Source organism: Pogoniulus pusillus, chromosome 12, assembly GCF_015220805.1.
Source record: "Pogoniulus pusillus isolate bPogPus1 chromosome 12, bPogPus1.pri, whole genome shotgun sequence".
NCBI classification, from domain to species: Eukaryota; Metazoa; Chordata; class Aves; order Piciformes; family Lybiidae; genus Pogoniulus; species Pogoniulus pusillus.
The window spans coordinates 32,218,302-32,244,054 of NC_087275.1; the positions used below are offsets into that span (position 1 = coordinate 32,218,302).

The 25,753-nt window shown below is 49.2% G+C and overlaps 1 protein-coding gene across 1 annotated transcript in view; it reads left to right on the plus strand.

Annotated features, from left to right (window-relative positions):
- Positions 1 to 215: 215 nt before the first annotated feature.
- Positions 216 to 25,753, plus strand: part of MAP3K15 (mitogen-activated protein kinase kinase kinase 15) — a 72,017-nt gene continuing 46,479 nt past the window's right edge. The window contains exons 1-3 of the mRNA XM_064152054.1: positions 216 to 1,113; positions 14,595 to 14,734; positions 16,334 to 16,357. Of these exons, the coding sequence (XP_064008124.1) occupies positions 768 to 1,113; positions 14,595 to 14,734; positions 16,334 to 16,357 (510 nt within the window). The 5' untranslated portion in view covers positions 216 to 767. The remainder of the gene's footprint in view (positions 1,114 to 14,594; positions 14,735 to 16,333; positions 16,358 to 25,753) is intronic.

A 25,753-nucleotide genomic window follows, 5' to 3' on the forward strand; every position in this document is an offset into this window, starting at 1 on the left:
CTCTCCGCACCGCTGTGGCGGCACTCTGGCGGCGCTGCCGCGCACTCTCCGCACCGCTGTGGCGGCACTCTGGCGGTGCTGCCGCGCTCCCCGCACCGCTGTGGCGGCACTCTGGCGGTGCTGCCGCGCACTCTCCGCACCGCTGTGGCGGCACTCTGGCGGTGCTGCCGCACTCCCCGCACCGCTGTGGCGCCACTCTGGCGGTGCTGCCGCGCACTCCCCGCACCGCTGTGGCGGCACTCTGGCGGTGCTGCCGCGCACTCCCCGCACCGCTGTGGCGGCACTCTGGCGGTGCTGCCGCGCACTCCCCGCACCGCTGTGGCGGCACTCTGGCGGTGCTGCCGCACTCCCCGCACCGCTGTGGCGGCACTTTGGCGGTGCTGCCGCGCACTCTCCGCACCGCTGTGGCGGCACTCTGGCGGTGCTGCCGCGCACTCCCCGCACCGCTGTGGCGGCACTCTGGCGGTGCGAGGGCTCCGCGCCAGGTGCGCTCAGGCGGCCTCGTCCGGGGCGGGCGGCGCTGAGTTCCCCGCACGGCTGCCTTCACCTCGCCTCACCTCGTCCCCGTGCCCGCCCGCCAGGGAGCGGTGCCGCCTGGCCGCAGCTCTTCAGCGGGGAGAGCTCTAAGCGGGGGCGGGAGGGCCGTGAGGAGGGAAGCAGCTGCCTTACCCTGCACCGACGGAGTTTGTCAACTGTTCGCGATGAGCCGCGGCCCTGCCTGAACACCTGCGAGCAGCCGCCGGCTCCTCTCAGCCCTCGACGCCGCTATGGAGAGCCCCGCGGGCGGCAGCGCGGCAGCGGAGCCGGTGCACCCCTGCGCGGAGCCGGAGTTGCCGGCCGCCGGCCCGCCTGAGGCGGCAGCGGGCGGCGGGGAGGCGGCGGAGGGGGCCGCGGCGGCGGCGGCGGCGGCAGCCCCCCGGGCGCGCTGCCTGCGGGCCGTGTACGTGCTGAACGAGCCGCCCAAGGCGGGCGCCGGGGCGCGGAGCGCCGAGGCCGGGGCGCGGCAGTGCTTGCTGCGGGCCTGCGAGGCGGAGGGGGCTCAGCTGGGCACCGTCAACTTCGGGGAGCTGGACTTCGGGGAGACAGCGGTGCTGGACGCCTTCTACGACGCAGGTGAGCTGGCTGGGCGGAGACGGCGCTGGCCGAGCCAGGCGCCACCTTCCCGGGTTGTGTGGGGTCACGGCCGGCGGGACCGGGGAAGGGTCGCAAAGGTGGCGCCAGAGAGGGGAGGGAGCAAACGCGAGGGTGTGAAGGGAATGTGCAGAGCGGAGCGTGGCTGTGAGTGGAGTCTCATCCAGCGGCAGCGAGAGGCCAGTCCCTGCCGTGTCTGCACGGAGCGGAGGAGGTGTGAGGGAAAATGCAGGCTCCTGCTTCAGCTCTTTCCGTTACCACCGTGTGTTGCCTCAGCGGAATGCGGAACCCAAAGGTACCAACTTAGCCTTACAAAGTAGCGAGATCCTTGGTGCTGTTAAGAGCCCTCTGCTAGCTGCCAGCCACGCTGGAACTTAGAGAGAGCGTGGAATCACAACGTTAGTCACGGCTGGAAGGGAGCACAAGGAGCAGCCAGTCCCAACCCCCCTGTCATGCCCAGGGACACCCTACCCTAGAGCAGGCTGCACACAGCCTCAGCCAGCCTGGCCTCAAACACCTCCAGCCATGGGGCCTCAACCACCTCCCTGGGCAACCCCTGCCAGGCTCTCACCACTCTCCTGCTCAACAACTTCCTCCTCACCTCCAGCCTCACTCTCCCCACCTCCAGCTTTGCTCCATTCCCCCCACTCCTGACACTCCCTCACAGCCTCAAAAGTCCCTCCCCAACTTTCTTGTAGCCCACTTCAGATAGTGGCCACAAGAAGGTCACCTGAGAGCCTCCTCTGCTCCAGCCTGCACAGCCCAAACTCCCTCAGTCTCTCCTCGCAGCAGAGCAGCTCCATCCTTCTCAGCATCCTCCTGGCCCTGCTCTGGACACCTTCCAGCACCTCCATAGCTCTCTTGTACCAGGGCCTCCAGCACTGGATGCAGTACTCCAGGTGGGGTCTCACCAGTGTGGAGCAGATGTAGCATCAAGTCAGGCCAGCCAGAAGCATCTCAGTTGCCTTGAGCAGGAGGTTCATGTCCCCTAGCCCCAGATGTGGACTGTGAAACTGGCTTGCCTGTGATCAGGAGCAGAGTCATGCAGCATTGGTCTGACAAAGGAGCAGAGCAGCATGCCCCGAGGAAGACACTTGCGAGCACTGCCCACCTTGTCCAGGATCCAGCTGGTGACTGATGTTTGCTGGTTCCAAAGAGAGCTGCTGTCCCTTCTCCACTTGAAACCTAACCTGGCTGGCTGGGTGCTATGGCAAAGGATTGTGAGCAAGCAGAGGAAGCCATTAAGTCAATAGGTATTATTAAAGCTAGTCCAAGTGGTTGTGCTGATGGTTTGCAGACCTACTTTTTCTCACATCCATGTGAGCAGGCATGAGGAAACTGGGGGACTCACAGACTTGAAAGAGGGGAAGAGCTCATTACTGTCTACAACTGCCTGAAGGGACACTGTGGAGAGGTTGCTGCTGGTCTCTTCTTAGAGGTAGTTGGAGACAGAACAAGGGGGAATGGCCTCAAGCTGAGATTGGGGAGATTTATATTGGACATTAGGAAAAAGTTTTTCACAGAGTGGTCAGGGACTGGAATGAGCTGCCCAGGGAGGTGGTGGAGTCACCCCTCTGGATGTGTTTAAGGGTGGTTTAGATGTAGTGCTTGGGGACATGGTTTAATGTGAATCTTGAGGAGCAAAGTTCTAGGTTGGACTTGGTGATGCTGAGGGGCTCTGCCAGCCTGCATGGTGCTGTGATTCTGTGAAGTCCATGTCAGTGTCTTTCACAAGACCTTTATTTTGCTAATGAGATGTGTTCGAGAATGCTTCTTAAAACTTCAGTCTTGTTTTAAAGTCTCATCTGCTGAGGAGTCCATTTCAGCCTCCAATGAATCACTCAAATGTGGAAGAGCCTCACATCATGGAGCCTTTCCAGGCCTGTCTGGATGTGTCCCTCTGTGATCTGTGCTAGACTGTGTGGTCCTGCTCTGGCAGGGGGGTCAGACTCGATCTCCTTGGGTCCCTTCCAACCCCTAACATCCTGTGAGCCTGTGATCATTTGTTGTTGGGTTTTAACTTCCAGCTAAGGGGAGTTGGTTTTATCTCTTGTAGCAAAGCTGACAAGCATGTAACAAGAATGCAATTTCAGTGTCTTAGTGCAGAGCCATGGCCTAGCAATTTCTTTTTGTATCACACCTATTTTCTTAGCCCTTCTGAAGGTGCCTTGTTGCTGGATAATCCTGCAACACTCTGAATTTAGCAAATACTTCATATGATTGGCAGTGTCCATTAAAAACTGTTTCAGTAGTCCTGAACCAGGAATTTTTCCAACAGAGACTGTACAAAATAAAATTGTGTGGATTTCCTTCCAGCAGCAACATTTTGAGGTCAGCCAGGGGGACTTTTTAATCTGTGCACAGGATATGCCTCAATCTGGCAAACTTTTTGGTCACAGCATCCTTTAGTGATCATAGAATCAAGCAGGTTGGAAGAGAGCTCCAGTCTCATCCAGTCCAGCCTAGCAGCCAGCCCTGGCCAATCAACCAGACCATGGCACTCAGTGCCCCAGCCAGGCTTGGCTGCAACACCTCCAGGGATGGGGACTCCACCACCTCCCTGGGCAGCCCATTCCAGTGCCAATCACTCTCTCTGCCAACAACTTTCTCCTAACATCCAGCCTAGACTTGCTCTGGCACAGCTTTTCAGCATTTCAGCATTAATTCATTGCCAGGTGTCCCAAATTAGCTCTCATTAACTGCAATGTTACTCTGTAAATGCAGAACATCTTAGAGCTGCCTCCCAGCACCTGAAGGCTGCAGAGGGACTTTTGCTGAGAGTGTCTCTAGACAGGCCAAGGGGGAATGGTTTGGAGCTGAGGCAGAGCAGGGGGAGAGTGGAGCTGAGGAAGAAACTGTTGAGTGTGAGGGTGCTGAGAGCCTGGCCCAGGCTGCCCAGGGAGGCTGTTTAAGGCCAGGCTGGATGAGGCCTTGAGCAGCTGAGTGTAGCTGAGAGATGTCTCTGGGCATGGTGGGGAGGTTGGAGTGGGTGATCTCTGAGGTGCCTTCCACCCTGAGCCACCCTGTGAACAAAATGATGTTAAATATAAACAAGCATTTTAATACTTAACTTTGCTCTTGTCTTGTTTTCCTATTTCAATCAGAAGCTCTTCTAGCATCAAATAACTTACATTTTTTTTTTTTGTTGCTTGTGTTTCTACAATTCCTGTTTCTTTTTCAGTTTCAAATCTCCATAGTTCCCTTTCCCTTAAAAAACAAACAGGCTCTAATGCCACTTGCCCCAGCTTTAAGGTTTTCCTACAGTGTGTCTAAAACTGCTGTTTCATACTGGATTTTCATTACCATTGGATTTTAAAGAGCTGCCTGCCTTTTGTCTGGGGTTTGGGTGGTTGTGGTGTTTTTGTGCCTGGTTGGTTTTGGGGATGGGTTAGTTGGTTGTTTTGGGGGTGTGTGTTATGTTTGGGTTTTCTTTTTTTGTGATCAGTTGTCATTTTGTACACAGTGATCTGTCCCTGTCTCCTCAGGACTTCTGTCATGCCCTTCTTGTTTTCTTGCTCTGGGTTTACTGGTGGGTTCTGCCTGCCTTGTGTTTTTGAGTACATACCAAGCTGAAGTGCTGAATCTAGTAATTCATAGAGCCAGGCAGGGCTGGAAGGGAGCACAAGGAGCAGCCAGTGCCAACCCCCCTGCCATGCCCAGGGACACCCTACCCTAGAGCAGGCTGCACACAGCCTCAGCCAGCCTGGCCTCAAACACCTCCAGCCATGGGGCCTCAACCACCTCCCTGGGCAACCCCTGCCAGCCTCTCACCACTCTCCTGCTCAACAACTTCCTCCTCACCTCCAGCCTGAACCTAGCCACCTCCAGCTTTGCTCCAGAGTTATTCATTTCCATGCAATTGTTCATTTCCATGCAACCTTCTTCATCCACTTCCTTTAATCTTTGATATAATCAGTCCCTTTAAATGTCTGTATTTTATAGATACAATTTTTTGGTGCCAGCTTATTTTTTCAGAGTATATGGTGGATTGGCACTGTTGGCATCTGTTCAGGTCTTGATAAAGAATAGCATTAAGGAGTTTTAATATGAGCAGCCCTGTGGCTTATGAGGAACTTTCTGTGTCTCACAGAATGGTCAGAGTTGGAAGGGACCTCATGGATCATCCAGCTCCAAGCCTCTGCCACGGGCAAAGACACCTTGCACTAGATCAGGTTGCTAAAGCCACTCCTAGCCTGGCCTTAAAATATCCAGGGATGAGGCTTCCATCACCTGCCCTGGGCAACCTGTTCCAGTATCTCACCACCCTCATGCTGAAAAACTTTTTAACATCTATTCTAACTCTTCCCTCTTCTAGCTTGGATTCATCCCCCTCCCAGTCCTATCACTCCCTGACACCCTAAAAAGTCCCTCCCCAGCTTTCTTGTAGGCCACTTCAGATACTTGAAGGCCACAATAGGATCTCCTTGGAGCCTTCTCATCTCCAGACTGAACAGCCCCAAACCAAAAGAAGCAAGTCTAAAGAAGTTTTCCTTTTGTCTGTGTGAGGTATTGCAGAGGAGGTTCCCATACCCAGGATAGCTATGGCAATATCTGTTTAGTTTCTGTACACCACAGGCAGATCCTTGAGAAGCAGTTTCTCTTGCACTGGTATCAGAGTGGAAGTTCTCCAAGAGATGCCTGCCTGTAGCCATTTCTTGATTCATGACTTGGAGCCTTCTCCAGGAGGTATCTGCATCCAGCTCTGAAGCCCTCCACACAAGAAGGATGTGGACCTGATAGAGTGGGTCCAGAGAAGGGCCATGAAGATGTCTGGGGGCTGGAGCACCTCTGCAGCTAGGAGAGGCTGGAGTTGTTCAGCCTGGAGAAGGCTCCCTCAGCCTGCCTTTGTAGGAGAGGTGTTGAGGACTTCAGAGCTGGATGCAGCACTCCAGGTGAGTAGAATCAAGTGGCAGAATCACCTCTCTCCACCTCCATTGGCCTTCTGGGCTGCCAGTGCACACTGCTGGCTCATGTCCAGCTTCTCACCAGCACCCCCAAGTCGTTTTCTGCAGGGCTGCTCTCAATCTCACCATGCCCCAGCCTATGGGGATAATGAGGATTGCTCCAATGTTAGACTTGGGAAGGCATCCAGACAGACTGAAAGTTGGTTTCTGTCCTGCTGCACTGCAGTTGAAGCTGTAATGTTTTGTCCCTGAATGTTTTGTTCCTCGTGTTACACTACCAAAGGGCAAGGAGGAAATGCATGTGCTGGGTCCTAACTTCCATGCTCTGGCAGACACTGAAGGAATCATCACTGCCTGTACCCAGCCCTTTGCCCTCTGAAGGCTTCCTGGCTGGCAAGGATGCTTCCATTTCTTCAGGCCAGTGGGCAGGGGTGCAGTAAGCATTTGTCACTAGCTCAAGGTAATAAACAGCACTGGCACAGTGTAGCTGGGCGAGAGGCACATGCCTGACTTGCTGTCTCTGCTGCAGGGGTTGTGATCTCTGGCAGGAAGGTGAGAATGACAGCTGAGGGCAATAACTTCTTCAATAAGCTTTGGCAAACCCTTCTGCTGCAGTTTATCTTTGCCCCTGGGTGTGACAGTGGAGAAGGAGTTAACCATAAGCTCTTTGATGCTTACCACAGCAGGCAGTTTTGCTGAGGAGCATTGGATACTTTTCCTTTCACTTCCCCTGCATCTGACTCCGTGGCTCGGGGTGCATTTGCTTCAGGTTTCAGGAGATGTGACCCAGCAACAGAAAGAGAAGCAAACCAACCACCCACCCTCAGAATGGGAAGGTGGTGGCTGAGAGGCTTTGGCTAGATTGGATATTGTGCTACTTCAGTACAGCAGCAAGGCTGCTGGGACTTGCCCTTTTATCTCTGTGTGGTACTGCACATCTAGAGCAGCTACAGCTGTCTGCAGCAAAGCTCTGCATTGTGCCATCAGCCCAAATCCTCTGCTAGCAAGGCCACCACTCACACCACCATTGTAATCCTTTTCTACCCAGGTGCATGAGGTGAGTTTGAAGTGACAGCAAGAAGCCTGCTGTGATGCATCTCAGCCACATTACATTCAAGAGGTGTATTTTGCTTTACTGATGCTGGTTGAGGTCAGTTTCCAGCATGAAGCCCTCTCTTGCAGAAATGCTGATTTGTGCTCAGAGGTTTTCATGCTTTCAGCACTGGAGGATGCTCCTCTCACTTGCTCCTTGTGATAGGACAAGGAGCAATGGATGGAAGCTGCAGCACAGGAGGTTCCACCTCATCACAAGGGGGAACTTCTTTAATGCAAGGGTCCCAGAGCCCTGGCACAGGCTGCCCAGAGAGGTTGTGGAGTCTCCTCTGGAAACTTTCCAGGCCTGTCTGGATGTGTTCCTGTGTGCCCTGAGCTAGATTGTGTGCTCCTGCTCTGGCAGGGGAGTTGGATTGGATGATCCCTTTGGATCCCTTCCATCCCCTGACATCCTGTGAGCCTGTGACTTTGTGTCTGTCACTTGGGAAAAATGCCTTTGTATCAACTCTTGCTTTTCCCCTCTGTGTAGCTGGAAGCCCTTGCCTGTGCTTCACCTTGCCTGCATTGCCAGTAGAGCAAGGTCAGAAACATGCACATAAATAACCATAACCAGATGAGGTGGGATTCATTCACTTACCTTTGGTATATAGCCAAAAGGAAGATGGGTGCCAAAGTCAGGGAATGAAGACTGTGAAGTCAGATGAAGAAATGAGATCTGGGTTCTCTAATGGAGAGATTCTGTTTCATGGCTTCTCCTTCTGGAACTAGCACCTATTTTTAGTTGTCGTGGGTCATATGGGAAGAAGTAGTGGCCAAACAATTCTCACTCCTGCTATTTAATGAAGCTTAGGCAAACAACTTCATCCCATCTGAAAATCTGGTGCTAGGTGTGGAAGTGTGGCTTATTTCCTTGTTACAAGGTGTCTGAAATGAGTAATGTCTGTGCCAGGACTTTGGGATAAAAGGGGACAAAGAAATCTAAGATTGTACTTTTTTTTCCTTTCCTCTGCATGAAACTTACTTGCATGGGGAAAAAAAACCAACCCAGTAACAAACTCAACCAAGCTACCTCAACTTTCCATTTTCTCTGCTTGCCTTTCTCTCCTTCTGAGCTTGAACATTAAATCTGAGACAGCTTCCTGGAGCTGGACTGTGAACCTTGTGTCCCTGGAGTTTGTAGCTGGGAGCACTGCAGGTGTTTCTAGGTGTTGAATCAGCTGGGAAGGAATCTTCTCCCTAAATGTAATAGAAATTGGGTGTGTTTCTGTTTGGTTTTAATTTACTCTGCAAGGAAATGCTTCTTCACTTATTGATTGTCACTAGGTAGACTTAATTAGGTGTTGGTTTTTTTTTGCCAGCTATTACAGGTTGTGTAGAAAATGTGAAGGCTTAGGGGTATTCATAAATTGACAGAATGGTTTGGGTTGGAAGGGACCTTGAAGGTCATCTGGGTCCAGCAAGGACACCTTCCATGGGCAGATACACCTTCCACCAGCCCAGGTTGCTCAAAGCCTCATCCAGCCTGGCCTTCAACACTTCCAGGGAGGAAGCATCTACAACCTCCCTGGGCAGCCTGTGCCAGTGTCTCATCACCCTCACTGCAAAGAATTTCTTCCTCATCTCCAGTCTCAATCTGCCCTCCTCAAGCTTCAATCCATTCTCTCTGATCCTATCATTCCCAGCCCTTGTCAAAAGTCCCTTCCTGGCTTTCTTGTAATCCCCTTCAGGTACCGTCAGGCTGCTCTGAGGTCTCCCCAGAGCCTTCTCCAGGCTGAACCGACTCTCTCAGCCTGGCCCCACAGGGGAGCCTGTATCAGGAGCAGTGTTGCCAGTAGGATGAGGGAAGTTCTTCTGCCCCTGTGCTCAGCACTGCTCAGGCCACACCTTGAGTGCTGTGTCCAGTTGTGGGCCCCTCAATTCAAGAGAGATGTTGAGGTGCTGAAACATGTCCAGAGCAGGGCAGCAAGGCTGGGGAGGGGCCTGGAGCACAGCCCTGTGAGGAGAGGCTGAGGGAGCTGGGGGGGTGCAGCCTGCAGCAGAGGAGGCTCAGGGCAGAGCTCATTGCTGCCTGCAGCTGCCTGCAGGGAGGCTGTAGCCAGGTGGGGTTGGGCTCTGCTGCCAGGCAGCCAGCAGCAGAAGAAGGGGACAGAGGCTGAAGCTGTGCCAGAGCAGGTCTAGGCTGGATGTTGTTAGGAAGTTGTTGTCAGAGAGAGTGATTGGCACTGGAATGGGCTGCCCAGGGAGGTGGTGGAGTGGCCGTGGCTGGAGGTGTTGCAGCCAAGCCTGGCTGGGGCACTGAGTGCCATGGTCTGGTTGGTTGGGCAGGGCTGGGTGCTAGGTTGGGCTGGCTGAGCTTGGAGCTCTCTGCCTGCCTGCTTGGTTCTATGCCTCTATAAATAGCAACAGGTGGAGTGTCTTTGCTTTAGCCATCTCAGCAAGGCCACAGGATTTACTGAGTGCAGAAAAATGGCTGCTCCTCATCATGTCACTCAGGTGAGACTCGCTGCATTAACTCTCCTCTTTCTGCTGTGCACTCACAGCAGTTGAAGAAAGAAATCTTTATGTATGAAAATTAAATCTCCTTGCTGTGTGTTGGGGACAGAGGTTTCCTGTTAGCCTTGATGTTCTCTGAGAGCGACAAGGTGAAACTGGAGCTGGGAGTGAAAACAGCACAAGGCTGTGTTGTGTCTGTCTCTTGCTTTCTGGCAGTGCCAGACCACTGCTCTCTGCTGGTCTAATCTTAGCTGATAACAGAGATTTGCAGGAGGAAAGCTGATGTTTGGCAAGGACACCACTGTCTGGCACTAGTCTCCTTTACTTAGCAGAGCTTCTGTGGGCTCAGACCTCTTTAAACAGAGCAAATCTTATCAGAATCACCTCTGTCTTTTGTGGAACTGAGGTATTTGATTATTGTTTTGCTATGTTCTCTGTAAATGGGTGCTTGAGAGGCTTCAGGCTTTCTAAAGCCAATCTGAGGAATCAACATGATTACCAAGCTCAAAGGCAGAGGTTCTGCCTCTTCCTGCTGCTGTTGGTGTGGCCCTTAAGACAGCCAACAGGTTATGCATTGCCATAGAGTCACTGAATGGTTTAGGTTGGAAGGGACCTCAAGAATCATCCAGTTCCAACCCCCTGGGGCACCTCTCACTAGAACAGGTTGCTCAAGGCCTCATCCAACCTGGCTTTGAACACCTCCAGGGAGGTTGTGGAGCACAGATGCACCCAATGTGATCAAAGAGAGACGTGGACCTGATGGAGTAGGTCCAGAGGAGGCCACAGAAATGATCAGGGGGTTGGAAGACCTCTGCTATGAGGACAGGCTGAGGGAGCTGGGGGTGTGCAACCTGCACAAGTGAAGGCTCCAGGCAGACCAAAGAGCAGCCTGCCAGGAGCTGCAGGGGCTCCAGGCAGGCTACAGAGGGACTGTTTGCAAAGGCCTGCAGGGACAGGATGAGGGCAATGGTTTGAGCTGAGAGCAGAGCAGCCTGAGCTTGGCTGTGAGGAACAAGTTGTGCAGCAGGAGGCTGCTGCCACACTGCAACAGGTTGCCCAGGGAGGGAGTTGAGGAAGCATCCCTGGAGATTTACAGGGTTAGGCTGGACAAAGCTCTCTGAGAGACCTGACCTAGCAGATGATGTCCCTGCTGACTGCAGGGGGTTTGGACTGGATGACTTTTGGAGTTCCCTTCCAATCAAAAACATTTTATGACCCTGTGTATGTAATACATAAGAGAAGCCCTGAACCAGAAGGATGGGTGAGAAAGTAGGTCACTGATAACCCCTTCTACTGACAGTGCTGCTCACCTGCTGTGTTTGCTCTAGTCCTGGTAACTAAAATGCACTTTCTTGGGCTATTGGATTTTTGGAGCAAGTGGTTTGTTTTATTTTAAGGGATAAATGAAGGGCAAGTGTCAGGGGGATGCAGCCAGTCTCTGCTGGAGCATGTCCAGAGCAGGGCAGCAAGGCTGGGGAGGGGCCTGGAGCACAGCCCTGTGAGGAGAGGCTGAGGGAGCTGGGGGGGTGCAGCCTGCAGCAAAGGAGGCTCAGGGAGGCTGTAGCCAGGTGGGGTTGGGCTCTGCTGCCAGGCAGCCAGCAGCAGAAGAAGGGGACAGAGGCTGAAGCTGTGGCAGGGCAGGTCTAGGCTGGATGTTGTGAGGAAGTTGTTGTCAGAGAGAGTGATTGGCACTGGAATGGGCTGCCCAGGGAGGTGGTGGAGTGGCTGTGGCTGGAGGTGTTGCAGCCAAGCCTGGCTGGGGCACTGAGTGCCATGGTCTGGTTGGTTGGGCAGGGCTGGGTGCTAGGTAGGGCTGGATGAGCTTGGAGCTCTCTTCTAACCTGGCTGATTCTGTGATTCTCAGGGCTGGCCAAGGGCAGCACAAGGGGCACTGGGAGCAAGCTGGAGCAGAGGAGGTGCCACAGGACCAGGAGGGGAACCTTTTTGGCTGTGAGGGTGGCTGAGACTTGGATCAGGCTGCCCAGAGAGGCTGCAGAGTCTCCCTCTCTGCAGCCATTGCAACTCCCCTGGATGTGTTCTTGTGTGCCCTGCTCTGCTCTAGGTGCTGCTGCCCTGGCAGGAGGCTTGGACTGGATGATCTTCCAAGGCCACATTCTGTGATTCTGTGATCCAAGTTACAAGTACTGCACAGATACCTCTGATAGTTTAGAGAAATGAGTAGCTGTGCCTGCTGCTTTCTCCTGAGTTGCACCAATTGCCAGTGGAGCATGAAAGATAAGCCCTAGTTCTATTTTTAGTGTCTATTCTGAGCAGCAGAGGGCAGATGAAAGATGCAGTATCAGGGCACATTTGTAAAGCAACACCACAGTGCTAACATGATCAGTGGCTCTAATATTTGTGTCCTGTTGTGGAGGTCCCTGCATGAAATGGGGACTGAGAGAGAATGAGGACAGCCAGAGAAGAGCACTGTCCACACCCCCTTGCCTGTAGTCTTGTTTCAGATGATTTTCTGCTTTTCCCTCTACTCCTGAGCATCACTTTTGCTGGGTGGGAGTTGCCAACATATTTTACCTCACTGGATATTTGTAAGGTAGCCAAAGATCAAAGATCACATTGGGTGATTCTGTGCTCCACAACTTCCCAGGGCAACTTGTGTCCAGGCAAAGAAATCCTTCTTACTACCAATAAAAACTTCTTACTACTTCATTTCCTCTCATTCCATCATTTGATGCTAGGGAGAAGAGGCCAGCACCCAGCACCCACACTGCCTGCACCTGTACATGCTGCATAACATCCCTCAGCATGGTGCTCCATGACCTTCCCTGGCAGGTCTGCAGTTCCCTGCATCCTCCTTCCAGCCCTTGCTTCTCCTGTCCCTGCATCCTCCTTCTGTCTTTTGCTTCCTCAGCTGCTGTCTTCCAGGATAGGAAGCACTTGCACCCCCTCCCCCCTCCACACACCTTCAAGGCTGATGACCTAAGGAAGTTGGTTCTTTTCCAAAGGCTGGGAATGGATCATAGTGACAGGTCTGTGGTGTGAATGGCACTTCTGTGATGTACACACAAACCTCAAGTGTACCAAACTTCTTTATCTCAGCTTTCAGAGCTGTAAACCAGGCTGCAGCTTTGCTTTGGAAGCTCTAAGCAGAACTGCTGTCATTCAGCTTTTTCCCTTTGGAGCCAAGAAAATTTGAGTTTAAGCATTCTGAACTGTGAGGTGTGTAGGAAGGAGGAGATACTTTGCTGGGCTCCATTAAAGGACTCTCTGGCATGCATCCACATGCTGTGGTTAGGAACACACTTGGATGTTAACTATTTTTCCTTCTCTTCCTCTTCTATATGGATCTCAAACAAAGGCAGTGGGGTCATAAAATCACAGAATCAGTCAGGGTTGGAAAGGAGCACAAGGATCAGGCAGTGCCAACCCCCCTGCCGTGCCCAGGGACACCCTACCCTAGAGCAGGCTGCACACAGCCTCAGCCAGCCTGGCCTCAAACACCTCCAGCCATGGGGCCTCAACCACCTCCCTGGGCAACCCATTCCAGCCTCTCACCACTCTCCTGCTCAACAACTTCCTCCTCACCTCCAGCCTCACTCTCCCCACCTCCAGATCTGCTCCATTCCCCCACTCCTGACACTCCCTCACAGCCTCAAAAGTCCCTCCCCAGCTTTTTTGGAGCCCCCTTCAGATGCTGGAAGGCCACAAGAAGGTCCCCTGGGGGCCTCCTCTGCTCCAGCCTGCACAGCCCCAACTCTTTCAGGCTGTGCTCACAGCAGAGCTGCTGCAGCCCTGGGAGCATCTTTGTGGCCTGCTCTGGCCTCCCTCCAGCAGCTCTGTGTCCTTAATTTGCCTGGGGACAGCAGGACTGGAGGTGAGGTCTGAACAGAGCAGAGTCCAGGGGCAGAATCCCCTCTCTTGCCCTTCTGCCCACACTGCTCTGGCTACAGCCTTCAATTTGTTGTCTTTTCCTTTCCCCTCATTCCCAGCCCTGTTCATGAGCTGTGAACAAACAAGAAACATTTCCTACTCATAAATCTCTTTTTTTATCTCTGAACAAACATCTCCATGATAAGTCATTAGTCTTTTTAATGCAGGACCTTACTTCTGTTCCTACAATGCAGGACCTTACTTCTGTTATCCATTTCATGTTTCTGCTGCTGCTCCTTAGATTGCTACCTAGCAGCAGTCAATGGAAGACAAACTGCAGTTGTAGACTGCCACGTGTGGCCATGAGCTGTGGCAGTGAACTGTTTCAATTAGCTCTGTAATGGATGATTGCTCACATTGTGTTGTAAGATGTACTGCCTGTGTGCTACATGCACACATTGTCTGGATTCTCTTACTGGGTAATGATTTTCATTTCACAGCACTCCAGCTCCTCAAACAAACTCTCTATAGAAGCCCTAAAAGCAGGGCAAGCTCTTAGACTTCTTATTTCCCCCTCCCTCCTTAGGTGGTGTTTGATTATAGGTCTGTGTCATGACTTTTTGTTTTCTAGATCATTTGTGCTTTCCAAAACGATTTGGTAGTGTTGGAGTCATCCAGGTTTGTTGGCTGAGTTTCTGGAGCTGGGGCTTACTGCTTGAAGCCTGCTCAGTCTGTCTGACCCTGCAGTCTGCAGCTGACTAAAGGTTTTTGCCCCTGCTGACTAAACAGGAACTGGGAAACTCCTCCATAGATGTGCAGGAGTTGAGCAGGATTTTCTCATGTGCTGTGATTTCGTGTTGGGGTTTGGTTTGGTTTGTTTTTTTCTGGTGGGGAGGGCTTTGGGTTTGCATTTTTGTGTTGTTTGTAGAGTTTTGAGCTCTTTATTTTTATGCTCTTGAATGGAGATCATAGCATGGCACCTCATAGAATCAACCAGGTTGGAAGAGACCTCCAAGATCATCCAGTCCAACCTAGCACCCAGCCCTATCCAGCCAACAACCCTGAGCATATGATGCTTAGCTGAATATGTTGGGTTTCTCTGTCCTCATGTGTGTGCAATTTGGTTTAAAATGATGGAGTTTGGGTTTTTTTAGCACTTTCCTCCTCCCCCCTCTCTCATTTCAGATGTTGCAGTTGTGGACATGAGTGATATTTCCAAGCAGCCATCACTGTTCTACCACCTTGGAGTGCGGGAGAGCTTTGACATGGCTAACAATGTTATATTGTACCATGACACTGATGCTGACACTGCTCAGTCTCTCAAAGTAAGGTTCTCACTTCAATATCTGCTTTGGTTTTTTTTCTTTTTTTGAGAGATATTTAAATAGTGATGGTTTGGAGGGAGGGGAAGTTAATTTTCTGATAGCTACATAACTAAATGCTGCTCAGAAAAACAGCTGTGAGCAAAAATGGTAACTGCCAGAATAATATGAAAGCTGTTTATAAGGAGGGATCCACAGTATGGGACTGATTCTGATTCAGCTGCTTAGACCTGGAAGTGGGAATGCAGATCTGATTCCTTCCTTCCTTTCTCACTTTTGATTAGAGTGCACAAACTGCGATGGCCTCTGTAACAACACCACCTGAACTAGTGCTGCATTGCAGCCTGCTCCTGCTCCAGAGGCACTTCTGTCAAATGAGATTTGTGTCTCCTAGGTGCTGAGTAGCTAAGGCTACACAATCTCCTTTTTATTGCTGTTTGAAGATATGAGAGATCCTCACCAAATCATTCTACAGGCCTATTGTTCATTTTGATAGTAGGATAACACATGCTGTGCCCCTCAGCCCTGAAATTGCTGTTCCAGCTGCTATTCATCCAGGGTGGATGTTTCTGCCTTTCTCAGTGCAGCTTCTCTTTGGTCTGGATCACATTTAGGCTTTTATTCAATGTATCATCACCTGCTCTGCTTTTAATGTTCTTTCTGCCTTCACTGACAACAGCAGTGTCTTTTATGCCTCCTGGCTTATTCCTTACTTTGAGTTATTGCCCTTTGTTGCTTTATATATTTCACACCACCAACATCCAAAAATCCTCCAGGGGGTTCTCAAAACTCTCTCAATACAATAAGAATATTAAGTTTAGTCTTAATTTTGAATGGTACTTTGTATTAAAAGAATATTTAGTTTAATCTTAGGTTTGTATGAGGCATCTTCTCCTGTGCCAGAAAAGCTCTGTTTTGTCACAGCTTCACTTTCCTCTTTTATTCTCTCAGCATCACTGAGTTTACTCTGATGTCTACCATCCCCTGTGTCCTTTTTTGTGGTGGTGCTCCACATAGACATTTACATTCACATTCTATGTGACCTGGAGTTGGAGCCTCTTTCCTCAAAGAAGTTACTCCTGTGGCTATGTGCTGGAGTTGGAGCACAGGGGAACAAGAACCTCCCTTGTCCTGCTGCCCACACTGCTCCTGAGCCAGCCCAGGATGCCATTGGCTCTGCTGCCCACCTGGGCACTGCTGCCTCCTCTGCAGCTCCTCTCTGCCAGCACCCCCAGCTCCCTCTCTGCCTGGCTGCTCTCAGCCACTCTGGCCCCAGCCTGCAGTGCTGCTTGGGGTTGTTGTGGCCAAAGTGCAGAAATGCCCATGTCTGTGGAGTGACCAGGCAGAGAAATTCAAGTTAGTGGCAAGTACAATGTTCTCTGTGTTCTGAGCACTTCTTCAAATAGATTTCTCCTTTAAATAATATTTTTTTTCATAACCTGAACTATAAATACTTTTCCTGGTGATGTTTTGTCCCTTCACTGTGGCAGGCAGCCTGGATTATGATGTGAAGAACACATCTGGAGGTGAGTTGATGTCCATTGGAAAGATTCATTCCCAGTAAAAAGGAATAAATGGGTTTTTTTTCCTCTTTTTTTACAGGATATGGTATCTCAGAAAAACACAGTAAGTATTAAATCCACATTGGTTTAAAACACAAAATGAAGATGTTGTGTTTGAGGCAACTCTAATAATAGAGCTGCCAAGTCTATTTAGAATCAACCAGGTTGGAAGAGAGCTCTAAGATCATCCAGTCCAATCTTTATATGCTCTATGGGGCTGAATGAACTCTGTTTTACCTAGACACAGTTTAACATAGTGGAAATCTATTGTCTTCTTTCCATTTCATTTCATTTCATTTGAATGGCTCTAGTTGGAAGGGACCTTAGAGATCATCTACTCCAACCTGCCTGCCATGGGCAGGGAAAACTCTCAAACTCAGCTGCTCAAGGCTTCATCCAACCTGGCCTTCAACACCCTCAAGCAGGAGGCAGCCACAGCCTCCCTGGGCAGCCTGTGCCAGTCTCAGCACCCTCACACTGAACAACTTCTTCCTCAGCTCCACTCTAACCCTGCTCTGCCTCAGCTCCAAACCATTCCCCTTTTGGCCTATTGCTAGACAAGTTTATGAACTGTCCCTCTCCAGCCTTCCTGTTAACTTCCTTTCCAAAGTAAATCCTGACTAAAAACTGCCTTCAGAAGTTTCTCTAAGTTCTGCAAAAGTGTCCATAGAAATGTTGGATCTGTAGGTTGATAGAGTAAAATGGAACCTCACAAATCCAGAGCCCTTTTCTCCCTTCACCACTTGTGCAAATGTGTGTGTGAGTGAAATGTAACCTCACTAATCCAGAGTCCTTTTCTCCCTTCACCATTTGTGCAAATGTGTGTGTGAGTGAAATGTAACCTCACTAATCCAGAGTCCTTTTCTCCCTTCACCACTTCTGCAAATGTGAGTGAAATGTAACCTCACAAATCCTGAGTCCTTTTCTCCCTTCACCACTTGTGCAAATGTGTGTGTGATGCCTTAACCATAGAATGGTTTGTGTTGGAAGGGACCTCCAAAGGTCATCCAGTCCAAACCCCCTGCAGTCAGCAGGGACATCCTCCAGCAGATCAGGTTGCTCAGAGCTTCCTCCAGCCTGATCTTAAGTATCTCCAGGGATGGGGCCTCACCTGCCTCCCTGGGCAACCTGTTGCAGTGTTCCAGCACCCTCCTGGTTCAGAGCTTGTTCCTCATAGCCAATCTCAATCTGCTCTGCTCTCAGTTCAAACCACTGCCCTCATCCTGCCCCTGCAGGCCTTTGCAAACAGTCCCTCTGCAGCCTTCTTGTAGCCCCTTCAGGTCCTGGCAGGCTACACTTAGGTCTGCCTGGAGCCTTCTCCAGGCTGAACACCCTCAGCAACCTCAGCCTTGTAGCAGAAGTTCTCCAGCCCTCTGATCATCTTCATGGCCCTCCTCTGGACCTGCTCCATCAGCTCTTTGTTCTCCTGCATTGAGGGTTTACTTTTGTATCTCAGACAGCTTTGGCTACCCTGTGCCTGTCATCATCCTTAGAGACTCACAGGCTTAGGAACGCAGAAGCTGATTTCCCAAAGCAGAAATATCCTTACCCTGAATGCAGGTGAAACCAAACAGGGAGTGAAGGCTGAATCAAGAGAAAATGTAGTGATTGTTTTAGGCACATCTTAGGCAGTGCTAGCTTTTGTCACAGCTCACCTCAGGTCACTGGGTTTATCTCCATTAAGCATCCTGAGGACTGCTGACTCTGCAAAAATCCTCAGCTTCCCATTTGTTCCTCTCTGTTTCCCTCCATTCACCAGCTGCTTTTGTTTTCTGCTGAGAACAGTAGAGCAGAGCAAAGGCTCTCTGAGTTTGCTGAGTGCTGGGCCTGGGCCTGGTCAATATACTTATTGATGATCTGGAGCAGAGGATTGAGTCCAGCGTCAGTAAGTTTGCAGATGACACCAAGCTAGGAGCAGATATGGATCTGTTGGAGGGGAGGAGAGCCCTGCAGAGGGACCTGGCCAGGCTGGATGGGTGGGCAGAGGCCAAGGTCTCCCCAGAGCAGAGCTTGGATTGATGTCTAGGATTGCCCAGACCTAGGTGCAGGACCTTGCATTTTGCCGTATTGAACCTCATGAGATGCTCCTCAGCTCACCTCTGCAGCCTGTCCAGCTACCAAATGACATCAAATGCTGTTCAAAGTGAGCATTTGCTGCTTCCTCCTTAGCATGAAAACAGAAAGACTCCTTCTCAGTTATTTTCTGGCTTCCTCTCTTTCTAAGTCAGATTCCTCAATCAAGAGTTGCTCTGACTTAGGTGCAGGACCTTGCACTTTGCCTTACTGAGCTGAGGAGCATCTCATGAGCTTCACCTCTACAGCCTGTCCAGCTACCAAATGACATCAAATGCTGTTCAAAGTGAGCATTTGCTGCTGCTTCCTTACCATGAAAACAGAAAGACTCCTCCTCTGCTATTTTCAGACTTCCTTTGAGCCTAACTCAGATTCCTCAATCTGATCTAGCTGCAGGACCTTGCACTTTGCCTTATTGAACCTCATGAAGTTCTCCTCAGCTCACCTCTGCAGCTTGCCACAGGATCAGAGGATTAATCAGGTTGGAAAAGACCTCTAAGACCATGGAGTCCAACCTATCACCTATCCCTTCTTCGGTTTGTTTCAAAGTGGCATTGAAAATACAAACTAGAACTGGAAAAAAATATGATGCCAGGTACAGAGTAGAAGGAGAAAGACTTTAAGAGTCATTTCTTTTCTTTAACTGATGGGATGCCTGAAGCAATTCAACTTACCCTGCTAATTGCTTTCAGGAAGGGATTTACAGGAAAATAATCTGGGCTATTAAACCAAAAAAAGGTTTCTTATATTAGAGTTAGGCCTGGGGGAGGGCTGATGAATTATTGTCAGAGATTTAAATGTGGGGGAGATTTGTTTTCATTTCATCCTGTATCAGCCCTTGTAATAAGCAGACAATCGTGCCTGGCCCATGGAGGTGTCATTCTCCTTGATCTAAAAGGGAACAAGAACTCAATTTATCCTTGCCAGAAGGAAATCCTTTTAAACCAAGAGTCACTTGTTATTGTAATTGGCAGCAAGCCTCTGAGGAGTTTCAGTAGCTGTATAAATTAGGCTGTGGCTACTCTTTGAAGGCAGCAGATGTTTAAGAAGACTAAACAGAAAGATTTTGACACTTGGACTCGAATTCTACAATTCAGCAGCCTCCATGGATTATAAAAACAGAGCCAAAACACTAAGGTGTGAGTCTATGAGCTTCATCATCTGAAGAAATGATATTGCAGAGGAGCTTTTGGGCTTTTCTTCTTGCAATAGATAAAGGTTTGGGTGGTGCAGTGATTTAGTGATCTAGATTAGAACAGAATAGTGAATAGAATAGAATCAAGCTCATCCAGCCCAACCTAGCACCCAGCCCTGGCCAATCACAGAATCAAGCAGGCTGGCAGAGAGCTCCAAGCTCACTCAGCCCAACCTAGCTCCCAGCCCTGCCCAACCAGTCAGATCATGGCACTAAGTGCTCCAGCCAGGCTTGGCTGCAACACCTCCAGGCACAGCCACTCCACCACCTCCCTGGGCAGCCCATTCCAGTGCCAATCACTCTCTCTGCCAGCAACTTCCTAACAACATCCAGCCTGAACCTCCCCTGGCACAGCTTGAGGCTGTTTCTCCTCAGGGAGGCTGATTGGACAGGGCTGAGTGATAGGTTGGACTGGATGAGCTTGGAGGTCTCTTCCAAACTGCTTGATTCTATGACCTCCAGGGATGACAACTCCACCACCTCCCTGAGCAGCCCATTCCAATGCCAATCACTCTGTCTGGCAACAACTTCCTCCCCACATCCATCCATCTGTTTCTAGCAAAGCCTGAGGCTGCAGGTGCATTAAAAGAGTTTGCAAAAAGAAGGAAAGAGGAGAAGAAACATCTTAAGTACAATCATTCTGCCTTTTGTGGGGAGACATGGAGCTGTTGGAGCGGGTCCGGAGAAGGCCATGAGGAAGGGGAGGCTGGAGAACCTCCCCTGTGGGTACAGGCTGAGAGAGTTGGGGCTGTTCAGCCTGGAGAAGAGAAAGCTCCAGGGAGACCTTAGAGCAGCCTTCCAATATCTGAAGGGGGCTGCAAGAAAGCCAGGAAAGGACTTTTGACAAGAACTGGAAGTGATAAGATGAGAGGGAATGGATTGAAGCTTGAGGAGGGCAGATTGACACTGGAGATTGGGAAGACATTCTTTGGAGTGAGGGTGGTGAGACACTGGCACAGGTTGCCCAGGGAGGCCTTGGAAGCTTCCTCCCTGGAGATGCTGAAGGCCAAGTTGTATGAGGCCTTGAGTAACCTGGGCTAGTGGAAGGTATCCCCTGCCCATGGCAGGGGGATTGGAACTGGCTGATCTCTAAGGTCCCTTCCAGCCTAACCCATTCCTTGAGTCTCTGAATAGACTGAGTAAATTGTATGATCAGTTGTAAGTGTGGTTGCATGACCAGTATCTCTGTGCATGAAATATGGCCCTGTTACTGCTGAGGCCATGGAAACTAAGGCTTTTAGATGGAGGGAAGCTAATTTGATGGAGATGTTACTATCTCAAGGGGTGCCTATTGAGAGGGGTTGGATTAGAGTTAACTACTCAGCTGATGAATTTGAGGGGTTCATAAAAGTGAGACTTGAAAGCATCTTACTGCTGACACAAGGAGTTGTATAGACAAAAACTCAGTAGAGAGACAAATGTTACATTCTTGGTGGCAAAAAATCCTGTGGATAGAGTAATCCAACGTTCTGGGTGGTAAAAAAATCCTGTGGATAGAGAAATGTTACATTCTGGGTGGCAAAAATGCTATGGATAGAGAAATCTCACATTCAGGGTGGCAAAAGAATCCTATAGATAGAGAAATGTTACATTCTGGGTGCCAAAAAGTCCTATGGATAGAGAAATGCTACATTCTGGGTGGCAAAAAGTCCTATAGATAGAGAAATGTTACATTCTGGGTGGCAAAAAAAAAACTATGGGTAGAGATATCTCACATTCTGGGTGGCAAAATATCCCATGGATGGAGATATCTCACATTCTGGGTGAGAAAACATCCTATGGATGGAGAGATCTCACATTCTGGGTGAGAAAACATCCCATGGATGGAGATATCTCACATTCTGGGTGAGAAAACATCCCATGGATGGAGATATCTCACATTCTGGGTGAGAAAACATCCTATGGATGGAGATATCTCACATTCTGGGTGGCAAAATATCCCATGGATGGAGATATCTCACATTCTGGGTGAGAAAACATCCCATGGATGGAGATATCTCACATTCTGGGTGAGAAAACATCCCATGGATGGAGATATCTCACATTCTGGGTGGCAAAATATCCCATGGATGGAGATATCTCACATTCTGGGTGAGAAAACATCCTATGGATGGAGAGATCTCACATTCTGGGTGAGAAAACATCCCATGGATGGAGATATCTCACATTCTGGGTGGCAAAATATCCCATGGATGGAGATATCTCACATTCTGGGTGAGAAAACATCCCATGGATGGAGATATCTCACATTCTGGGTGAGAAAACATCCCATGGATGGAGATATCTCACATTCTGGGTGAGAAAACATCCCATGGATGGAGATATCTCACATTCTGGGTGAGAAAACATCCTATGGATGGAGAGATCTCACATTCTGGGTGAGAAAACATCCCATGGATGGAGATATCTCACATTCTGGGTGAGAAAACATCCTATGGATGGAGATATCTCACATTCTGGGTGGCAAAATATCCCATGGATGGAGATATCTCACATTCTGGGTGAGAAAACATCCCATGGATGGAGATATCTCACATTCTGGGTGAGAAAACATCCCATGGATGGAGATATCTCACATTCTGGGTGGCAAAATATCCCATGGATGGAGATATCTCACATTCTGGGTGAGAAAACATCCTATGGATGGAGATATCTCACATTCTGGGTGAGAAAACATCCTATGGATGGAGATATCTCACATTCTGGGTGAGAAAACATCCTATGGATGGAGATATCTCACATTCTGGGTGGCAAAATATCCCATGGATGGAGATATCTCACATTCTGGGTGGCAAAATATCCCATGGATGGAGATATCTCACATTCTGGGTGGCAAAATATCCCATGGATGGAGATATCTCACATTCTGGGTGAGAAAACATCCCATGGATGGAGAGATCTCACATTCTGGGTGAGAAAACATCCCATGGATGGAGAGATCTCACATTCTGGGTGAGAAAACATCCTATGGATGGAGAGATCTCACATTCTGGGTGAGAAAACATCCTATGGATGGAGATATCTCACATTCTGGGTGAGAAAACATCCTATGGATGGAGATATCTCACATTCTGGGTGAGAAAACATCCCATGGATGGAGATATCTCACATTCTGGGTGAGAAAGCATCCTACGGATGGAGAGATCTCACATTCTGGGTGAGAAAACATCCTATGGATGGAGATATCTCACATTCTGGGTGGCAAAATATCCCATGGATGGAGATATCTCACATTCTGGGTGAGAAAACATCCTATGGATGGAGATATCTCACATTCTGGGTGAGAAAACATCCCATGGATGGAGATATCTCACATTCTGGGTGGCAAAATATCCCATGGATGGAGATATCTCACATTCTGGGTGAGAAAACATCCCATGGATGGAGAGATCTCACATTCTGGGTGAGAAAACATCCCATGGATGGAGAGATCTCACATTCTGGGTGAGAAAACATCCTATGGATGGAGAGATCTCACATTCTGGGTGAGAAAACATCCCATGGATGGAGATATCTCACATTCTGGGTGAGAAAACATCCTATGGATGGAGATATCTCACATTCTGGGTGGCAAAATATCCCATGGATGGAGATATCTCACATTCTGGGTGAGAAAACATCCCATGGATGGAGATATCTCACATTCTGGGTGAGAAAACATCCCATGGATGGAGATATCTCACATTCTGGGTGGCAAAATATCCCATGGATGGAGATATCTCACATTCTGGGTGAGAAAACATCCTATGGATGGAGAGATCTCACATTCTGGGTGAGAAAACATCCCATGGATGGAGATATCTCACATTCTGGGTGGCAAAATATCCCATGGATGGAGATATCTCACATTCTGGGTGAGAAAACATCCCATGGATGGAGATATCTCACATTCTGGGTGAGAAAACATCCCATGGATGGAGATATCTCACATTCTGGGTGAGAAAACATCCTATGGATGGAGAGATCTCACATTCTGGGTGAGAAAACATCCCATGGATGGAGATATCTCACATTCTGGGTGAGAAAACATCCTATGGATGGAGATATCTCACATTCTGGGTGGCAAAATATCCCATGGATGGAGATATCTCACATTCTGGGTGAGAAAACATCCCATGGATGGAGATATCTCACATTCTGGGTGAGAAAACATCCCATGGATGGAGATATCTCACATTCTGGGTGGCAAAATATCCCATGGATGGAGATATCTCACATTCTGGGTGAGAAAACATCCTATGGATGGAGATATCTCACATTCTGGGTGAGAAAACATCCTATGGATGGAGATATCTCACATTCTGGGTGAGAAAACATCCTATGGATGGAGATATCTCACATTCTGGGTGGCAAAATATCCCATGGATGGAGATATCTCACATTCTGGGTGAGAAAACATCCCATGGATGGAGAGATCTCACATTCTGGGTGAGAAAACATCCCATGGATGGAGAGATCTCACATTCTGGGTGAGAAAACATCCTATGGATGGAGAGATCTCACATTCTGGGTGAGAAAACATCCTATGGATGGAGATATCTCACATTCTGGGTGAGAAAACATCCTATGGATGGAGATATCTCACATTCTGGGTGAGAAAACATCCCATGGATGGAGATATCTCACATTCTGGGTGAGAAAGCATCCTACGGATGGAGAGATCTCACATTCTGGGTGAGAAAACATCCTATGGATGGAGATATCTCACATTCTGGGTGGCAAAATATCCCATGGATGGAGATATCTCACATTCTGGGTGAGAAAACATCCTATGGATGGAGATATCTCACATTCTGGGTGAGAAAACATCCTATGGATGGAGATATCTCACATTCTGGGTGGCAAAATATCCCATGGATGGAGATATCTCACATTCTGGGTGAGAAAACATCCCATGGATGGAGAGATCTCACATTCTGGGTGAGAAAACATCCCATGGATGGAGAGATCTCACATTCTGGGTGAGAAAACATCCTATGGATGGAGAGATCTCACATTCTGGGTGAGAAAACATCCTATGGATGGAGATATCTCACATTCTGGGTGAGAAAACATCCTATGCATGGAGATATCTCACATTCTGGGTGAGAAAACATCCTATGGATGGAGAGATCTCACATTCTGGGTGAGAAAACATCCTACGGATGGAGATATCTCACATTCTGGGTGAGAAAACATCCTACGGATGGAGATATCTCACATTCTGGGTGGCAAAATATCCCATGGATGGAGATATCTCACATTCTGGGTGAGAAAACATCCTATGCATGGAGATATCTCACATTCTGGGTGAGAAAACATCCTATGGATGGAGATATCTCACATTCTGGGTGAGAAAACATCCTATGGATGGAGATATCTCACATTCTGGGTGGGAAAACATCCTATGGATGGAGATATCTCACATTCTGGGTGAGAAAACATCCTATGGATGGAGATATCTCACATTCTGGGTGGCAAAATATCCCATGGATGGAGATATCTCACATTCTGGGTGAGAAAACATCCTATGGATGGAGATATCTCACATTCTGGGTGAGAAAACATCCCATGGATGGAGAGATCTCACATTCTGGGTGAGAAAACATCCCATGGATGGAGATATCTCACATTCTGGGTGAGAAAACATCCTATGGATGGAGATATCTCACATTCTGGGTGAGAAAACATCCCATGGATGGAGATATCTCACATTCTGGGTGAGAAAACATCCCATGGATGGAGAGATCTCACATTCTGGGTGAGAAAACATCCCATGGATGGAGAGATCTCACATTCTGGGTGAGAAAACATCCTATGGATAGAGAAATGTTACATTCTGGGTGGCAAAAAACCCTGTGGATAGAGAAATGTTACATTCTGGGTGGAAAAAAACCCTAAGGATAGACAAATGTTACATTCTGGGTGGCAAAACATCCTATAGATAGAGAAATGTTATACTCTGGGTGGCAAAAAGCATTCTTATAGATAAAGAAATGTTACATTCTGGGTGCCAAAGTATTGCAGAAGTTACTTGTCCTTGCCAGTATGGACTTGCTGTAATTATCTTTGCTTTCTGATGTTTCTTTCCTTTAACAGTCTCTCTTTTCGTGTCTAGTGTCTGTCCTGTTGATTCTTACTCCGTTCTGTGGTGATGTTTTTCCTCTCTGTTGTTTTATTTCACCTTGGAGTAGGTTGCCAACCACAAAGCTT